This window comes from Trifolium pratense, linkage group LG4, assembly GCF_020283565.1.
Source record: "Trifolium pratense cultivar HEN17-A07 linkage group LG4, ARS_RC_1.1, whole genome shotgun sequence".
In the NCBI taxonomy this organism is placed as follows: domain Eukaryota; kingdom Viridiplantae; phylum Streptophyta; class Magnoliopsida; order Fabales; family Fabaceae; genus Trifolium; species Trifolium pratense.
In genome coordinates this window covers 27,822,776-27,830,979 of record NC_060062.1, presented here as the reverse complement: position 1 = coordinate 27,830,979, position 8,204 = coordinate 27,822,776, and the positions used below count along the sequence as shown (strand labels likewise).

The 8,204-nt window shown below is 35.8% G+C and overlaps 1 protein-coding gene and 1 long non-coding RNA gene across 3 annotated transcripts in view; one reads left to right on the top strand and one right to left on the bottom strand.

Moving 5' to 3' along the window:
- Window positions 1–812: 812 nt before the first annotated feature.
- On the bottom strand, window positions 813–2,400 carry LOC123920156 (FHA domain-containing protein At4g14490-like). The gene has a single exon (XM_045972341.1). The coding sequence runs from the start codon at window positions 2,242–2,244 to the stop codon at window positions 1,048–1,050; it is 1,197 nt and encodes a 398-aa protein (XP_045828297.1). The 5' UTR covers window positions 2,245–2,400; the 3' UTR covers window positions 813–1,047.
- Window positions 2,401–2,989: 589 nt separating this feature from the next.
- The window catches only part of LOC123920155, a 15,464-nt gene continuing 10,249 nt past the window's right edge, over window positions 2,990–8,204 (top strand). The window contains exons 1-2 of one of the 2 annotated variants that reach the window (XR_006813557.1): window positions 2,990–3,189; window positions 3,412–3,459. This is a non-coding gene — a long non-coding RNA (uncharacterized LOC123920155). The remainder of the gene's footprint in view (window positions 3,190–3,411; window positions 3,460–8,204) is intronic. The other variant, XR_006813558.1, reaches the window with a different exon arrangement.

Genomic DNA, 8,204 nt, shown 5'->3' with positions numbered 1-8,204 from the left:
CAACAGGATGAGGTTGACTCTAAAGTTAAAAACTAAAAGTGCAACAATACTTGATATAATTTAAAGTGCATATTTATCTTAACTAACTCAAATTCAAAGACTTGGACCAGTATTAACTAAGCTATATGCCCCTTTTGGAACTTGAGGACATAAAGGACACCAATCTACAAGGGCCTCTCAAATCACATATAGTTGGAAGGGGAATTTTGGCTGATCAGACTCCACAGCGTGTATCCCTAAGTTCAAGATGATCTAAATGCAAGAATTCACACACACACACACAGTTAAATGCAATTACTGTAACAGTAGAAAAAAACTATTGAATTAGCCAGATGCAAATCAGTTTCATGTCTGAGAAGTTCCAGTCACCCTACGACCAATGCTGTTTACATCACGACACCCTTCATTATCTGAATTAGAATCAGAAGGAAATCAGTTTCATGTTCCATCACAGCTGTATTTGCAGCATATAGCCCATTGTAATCAGATCTTTGAAGATATACAAGTGATTGATTTTGCTCTTGATGTTGATAATCAACATGGCTGGTATCAGCCGATGCATTAGCAGTCACTCTTACTCCAGCTTCCTCAAACCACCCTCCATGCACTAGCAGTCACTCTCACTCGAGTTTCCTTAAACATCACACATCACTCCATGCACTAGCAGTCCTTCTCACTCCAATTTTATTAAACCTCGTCTAATAATAGCAGAAATCATTAACAGCTTACAAAATAGAATATTTAGTGCCAGAATATTGCATATAATACAGCAATTGAATACGAGTTAAATTCATCAAGAATCAAGATCATGCTTTACGTTATTGTATACTAGTAATAATTACAAACTAAAAAGTAAATGGAACTTGTAAAACAGACGAGGAATTAACTTTGTTACTGAAAAGAAGAAACAACATTGAAGGATCTAAGGTAAAACACAATAGTTTCTGTAAATTTGAGTTACTTCATTAAAAGCAATAATCGAGGTACAATATATTAACAGTTATGCTAATGCTTCAAATAACAATCAGTAAGTTATTCTAAGGGAGTTCAAGCTTTTTGATTCTGATACATTATGACGTACTCGTGGAGTCTCTCGGCTTTCTGTCTCATAGAATCAATAATGGCTTCAGTTTCATCATTTATCTTTTTAGGCAAATAAACTTCCATGAAATCAAACCACTCGCCTAAAGTCATCTTATTCAAATCAGGCCAATTATCATCCCCATTCAAATTCTCCTTTTCTCTCCCATCATCACAATTCACTTTACCATCTCCATCACCAACACACTCTTCCTGTAATTTCTTCTTTCCCTTGGCACCACCCTTCATTTTCTTTTTTACAACATTCTCCAACCCATCAACCAAGCTTGAATTTTCCTCAATTACAACCCTTTTATTCTTTGTATTCCTTGTCACCCTCCCGTTCCTCGGCCCCTCCGCATTCTCCTCCGCCTTCTCATTCACAGCATCCGAATCCCTAATACCTGATTCAGAAATCCCCATTTTGTTCAGCTTATTCTTCAAATTCCTTGTCACCCTCACATTCTTCAATTCCTCCACCTTCTCTTCGGGAGCTTTGAAATTCCCAATCGCATTCTTCTTATTCTTCGAATTCCGCGTCACCCTCACATTCTTCAGCTCTTCCACCTTCTCTTCAACAACATCCAAATTCCCATCAGCAGAATCAGAAACAACAACCCCACTCCATTTACTCCTCTTATTTCGTGTAACCCGCGTTATCTCAGGTCGATCCACATACTCAGAATCATCATCAACATCACTTAAAATTGCGTTTTCATCAATACTGTGAACAGGAACCCTAACTTTAACACCCTTATTATTATTATTACCTCTTCTACCCCTCATTGGTTTATCTTCAACTTCAGTACAAGTAGGGTTATTTTGGGGTTTAACAAAGTTAACGACGATGGAGGTAACCTCACCGATCTTAATGGTGGAACCATCATGTAGGTGAAAAGGTGTGTTGGGAGGAATGCGGTTGTTATCTAAAACGGTGCCGTTTGAGGAATCTAGATCTGTGAGTATCCAATTACCGGATTCGAATTGAATAGAGAGGTGTTTTGTGGATATACCTGGTTCTTTAATGGGGAGAGTGTTGCCGCGGATGACCCGACCAATTTTGATTATGGATTCGGATTGGAATTGGAGCGTTTCGCCTTTGCGAGGACCAGCGAGGATTTGAAGTGTGATAGAGGGAAGATCTTGTTGTTGCCGTTGTTCCATTTTACGGTGGGTTTGTTTTCGGTGATTTAGCGACGAGATTGACAAGCGAGAGGAGAAGAGCAAAGAGATAGAATTTCTCTGAAAGATTTAAATCACGTAACTTTGCCGCTTAAAGTTAGAGAATTGGGATCCGTTGCCAAACGGCACTGCTTTCAATTTTTTGTATTGTCACTCTTCCCACTTGCTAAATTATTGGTGTCGACGTGACATATGAGTCACACTTGTCATATGTCACATATGATATGTGCGTTGACTTGGTCAAAATCGACGGGTCGTCAATCTTTTGCAAAATGGGCTAAAGTTAGGGATCAAAATCATTATGACTAGAAATTTCATCCTTAAGGTGGATAAATAGGATGTCCGAGACTCGAATTCCCAACCCCAGCATATAATATGCAATGTTCCTTACCAACTGAATTAAGCTCACGAAGACAAGTGTATCAAGTTTTTTGCCATAAAAAAAACTAGCTAATAGCGTACTCCCTATGGTTCTAGTTCTAATTATAACAGAAGCTTCACTTTTTAAATATATTAAAAGTTTAATGTATCTAGTGTATATTATATTCTAGACATCAAACTTTTAATATATGTGTTTTTTTTTTTTTTTTTTATAATCAGGACACCAGTTAATTAATTAGTTAGTGCCTAAAAAGAAAAAGAAAAAAATTAGTTAGGGGAACGAACGATGCAAATCCCCTGTGGTCCCACACGAATTTATTTAAATCAATTCTTATAACTGTTACTTCAGATATTTTCATTCTTTCGTTTCTCTCTCTCCTTCTTCCAGCGTTTTCTCTTGTTTCGCTGCTCGAAGCGTCATCGTTCAATGGCGGATTCCTCTTTCATGGAACGAATTTCCGTTGTTTATCTTTTCCATCATTCAACGGGACCGAGTTTCCATCTTCCTGATCCGTTTAATCGCTGAGAAACGCCGATAAAATATAGGTAAAAACCAAACGAAAACATTCAAAACAAGAAATGCTGATCTTATTGCACCGTAACCGAATGCATATAGAAAACTATTGTAATTTTTTCTCTCTTTTAGATGCAATTTAGTGAATAGAAGAATTATTTTGGTTTTAGATTTTTATTTATTTTCGGATTTAGAATTGTTGCGGTGGTTCTTCTAATCGTACACTTAGCAGTTTATTTTATTGTCATATATAGGTTACTTTTGTGCTTGCTTTTCAATGGAGAATTGCGTTTGGATCTCAGGTAATTAAGAAAACGAATCTACAAGTGCTGTATATGGCTATATGCTAGTTATTCATTTTTATTTATTATTATGCAACTTTTGCTAGTTTCTTACTCCGGTACATTATAATGTACTTTGTTAGGGGGAATTGTATCTTTGGTTATATCATAGTATTGATTACCAAATTAAACTTAAACTTTACCTGTCAAATATTTTTATTTTTTTTTGTCAACTAGCCCGGTGGCTAGAATATAAGTGGTCTATTAGGGTTCGAATCTCAGTCTTGCGTAATGTTCCTACCAACTGAGTTATACTTACATGAGTTGCTTTTGTTCCTTCTCTTATTGGTTATTTATACACAATTTACATAATTACATAATTTATGGTCACAATATTAGGAATCCAAGAAAAGAAAGGAACTAAGGACATTTATATAGGAATTAAATCAAATATGTACAATTACAATATTTATATATATATATATATCCTAAATATAGTAAATATTCTCCTTGAATAGGAGATATGTTCAAACACTTCCCCTCAATATAGGGATACAAATTATCTATACCAAATACCAAACTTGTTACAAATGGACTGTCCTTGAGGAGCCCAAAATAACTGTAAGAATTAAAGAATATCTATAAGTTGAGAATTGGAATTAACAAATTAAATAGAAATTTCCTTAGTAAGAACTTTTTCCTTGATAAAGTGAACTATCATTTGTATGATTGGTTCATTCATGAAAAATTAGATTTGTGTAATAGAGAAGACTGATTATTATAACGACCTTCTTTTGATCAACACTTCCAAACTTTAACCCATGAAGTAATCATATAAGTTCACAAGTAATTTTGCCATAAGTTGATATCTGGCCTGTTGTGAAGCGGATCATTATGTATTCTCTAGACGCTTACCTTTGAATTGTTAGATAATAAGTCATTGGGCTTAAGCTATTGGCCCCATTAGGTTTATAGTCCACTAGGTTTTACTATATAATCTTTTGTAATTCTATTTTATAAAGTAATGCTATTCTATTCTTATGGAACCCTAGTAGCCTCCCTTTGTTCATTCTCTACTTTGTTTGTCTGAATCTAACATGGTATCGAGAGCATGGTACGATCCACCTTGAACTATTTGTCGCTTCCACTATCAAATCCCTAAAAGTTTGGGGATATGTTTATTGTGTTTGTTTGATGCTCGGTTGTATTGAAAGAAGAAAAAAAAAGTGAAGGTTAGAGTATTGTTGTTGTGTTGCTGTTATTGCCGTGAAAAGACCGTCGTGGTAATTGTTTCTTTTTGGTTGGATTTTGTTTTGTTTGTTTTCATCAAGTAGCGCGGCTGTGACTTATTAGTGGCCGGAATGCTTTGCTTTGTTCTTGATTTAGTGCTTGGAATTCTAGTCTATAAGGTCATCATATCAAAGCTATTTGACATTTGTTTTGGGAAAAACTTGGTACACGGCTTTTGTGATGTTGGATTTCTTCTCATGGACTAAATTGTATGGCTATTGGTTTGTTGGATATTGAATTTATTTGGGGGTTTGTTGCAAGTTATGTTGTGAAATTCTTGTCTCGGTAAAGTTGTCTTCATGATGTTGCTTGCTATTGGTCCTTTGCTTGTTGATTTGACTTTGTTGGTTTTGTCTGAATTAATTTGGTTGGCTTTGGTTTTCTTTTCTGATTGTATTGCACTTCTCCCCCTATTGCACTTCTCTTCTGATTGCATTGCATTTCTCTCTCATTGCACTTCTCTTCTGATTGCATTGCACTTCTCCCTATTGCACTTCTCCTATTGTACTTCTCCCTATTGATTCTTCTGATTGCATTACACTTCTCCCTGTTGCACTTTTCTTCTGATGGATTGCATTGCACTTCTCCCTCCTATTGCACTTCTCTTCTGATTGCATTGCACTTCTCCCTCCTATTGCCTCCTATTGCACTTCCCTTCTGATTGCATTGCACTTTTCTGATGTATTGCACTCCTCTCTCTTTGGATGTTTCTTTTTTTGTTTGGTTTGGTTACTCTCTTTTGTTGGTGCTCTTTGATGGTTTCTCTATTGAATGTGAATTGTTGCTGCTCTCCGTTGGTCGTGATCTTAATTAGTTTGATTTATTTTTGGGTTAATTTGTAACAAGCTTAAAGCTTAGTAAGCTTTAGCTTGAGGGGTAGTATTAGGATAATAAGTTTTGAGTTTATATTCTTTAAGTATGTTTTTCGTTTTCTGTTTGACAAACTCTCGATGCTGCATCGTGAGTTTGAGGATAGGTGTTAGATAATAAGTCATTGGACTTAAGCTATTGGGCACATTAGGTTTATAGTCCACTAGGTTTTACTATATAATCTTTTGTAATTCTATTTTATAAAGTAATGTTATTCTATTCTTATGGAACCCTAGTAGCTTCCCTTTGTTCATTCTCTACTTTGTTTGTCTGAATCTAACATGAATAAAACTATTTATCTTATGTTGTACGTATATGATTCTATGACCATGTCTTTATAGGTGGCCATCAAGACATAGGCCAATATAGGAGGTTAATGTGAAAATGAAAATTGAATTATTTCACCATAACTCGACCAAATATTTCTGTTCATGCCAATGTTGTTAGTTTCTCAATTCACCTTGTGATTGCTGGATATATGAAGTTTTCTAAGACCATCTCCAATGGTGTAGTACCTATTAGGTACTCATGGTACTTATTAGGTACTACCATTGGAGCAATACTCATTTGAGTACCTAATAGGTACTGGTTCTACAATAAGCATTGGTACCTATTTTGTTTTTGTGGGTCCCATTAATAAAGATGTATAGTTATTGGTGAGATGTGTTATTGGTAGGGCCTATTTAGAACTTTTTAAGAGATGTTGGATTGGAGGGATTGAGTACTTATTAGGTACTATTATTAAAAAATTATAAATGAGTGATGTGTACACGTGAGGCCCAGTTAAATACTAGTAAAAATGAGTATCTCCATTGTGGATGCTCTAAGTTTCTTAAAGAAAATGGCACAACTCACAACATAACTTGTGTTGATACTCCCCGACAAATGGTGGTTGCAAAAAGCAAGATCTGCTATCTCCTTGTTCCTCAAACCTATTGTGTCAAAGTTGTCTAAAATGTCTCTTATTTGATAATCAAGTTGAGCTTTTGTGTCTTGGATAGCATCAGCCTTATTCATCACGTTTTTCTTCCCTTCTACTCCATAATTTTTAATCTTCATTCTTGTGACTTTGGACATATTGCCTTTGTTTCATGCATATAATCAATCATGGAAAACTATATCCTTGAGCATTCAATTTATTTCATTCTTATGCTTCAAACAAGAAGGGTACACGTGTTATCACCATCAGAGTCGTCACCTTTTATAAAATCGAGTCTTTTTACACCAGTCCTTTAGGGGGAGAGTAGTCTACATAGCATCAAAGTTTTGCTGCAGCCATTGATTTTATAAAATGCATAACTCAATTCAAGAGACCTTAAAGGATGAAAATTGTTAGTTATGTGTATCCGAAAGCAATAAGGCTTAGAAGAGAATTGGGAATAGACTCCTATCACGCCTGCTAATATTCATTTCATATTAAAAGTACTTGAAGCTACAGACTGAAGGCAATGGGAACTTGTTCTCTGGTTTCATAACACATTCAAGAAAAATTCTTGCATCATTCACAGTTCCTTCCCATCTAGACATTACATAAGTAAACTGCACTTCAAATGAACATACACACGTGACAGAATGCTACAGAAGATGCATCATAAAACAATCACTTAAGATGGTTAATGTAGAAAATAATAAGTGAATACTGTTATATATTATTCCTCAGCTCAAGGCTGGTTTAAATAGGAAGAGTACAAACATAAAAGGAAATAATAGATAAGCTTAGAATCTCCTAGAAATAACAAACTAGGAAACTAAATATTTTCCAACACCCCCCCTCAAGTTGGTGCATAGATATCTATCATGCCCAACTTGCCGATCAAATGCTCAAAGGTGGGTCTTGCTAAGCTTTTGGTCAAGATATCTGCAGTTTGCTGACTCGAAGTTACAAAAGGTAGACATATGATTCCGGCATCTAACTTCTCTTTTATGAAATGTCGATCGATCTCAATATGCTTGGTTCTGTCATGTTGAACTGGGTTATGAGCTATGCTAATAGCGGCTTTACTGTCAGAGTATAATTTCAACGGAAGCTCAATTTTCATCTTAAGCTCTTCTAGGACTCTGTGGATCCATAATCCTTCACAAATACCTTGAGCCATAGCTCTAAACTCAGCTTCTGCACTACTTCTTGCTACAACTCCTTGTTTCTTGCTCCTCCATGTCACAAGATTACCCCAAACATAGGTACAATATCCGGAGGTTGATCTTCTGTCAGTGACTGAACCTGCCCAATCAGCATCGGTAAAGATAGACACATTTCTTTCATTAGTCTTCTTAAAAAATAATCCCTTTCCAGGATTTGCTTTCAAATATCGCAGTATCCTATAGACTGCCTCAAGATGTTCCTCAAAAGGAGAATGCATAAACTGACTTACTACACTAACCGAGAAAGCAATGTCAGGTCTAGTGTGTGACAAATAAATCAGTTTCCCAACCAATCTTTGGTACCTTCCAGTATCAACAGGAACACTACCTTCTTCCCAAAGTTTTGCATTAGGATCCATGGGAGTATCTGCTGGTCGACATCCACTCATTCCTGTTTCTTTCAATAAATCTAGAATGTATTTTTGCTGGGAAACTAGAATACCATCTTTTGATCGAGCAACCTC

Excerpts from the sequence above, each read along its gene's own strand:
- LOC123920156 (XM_045972341.1), bottom strand. The coding sequence starts at position 2,244 with ATGGAACAACGGCAACAACAAGATCTTCCCTCTATCACACTTCAAATC.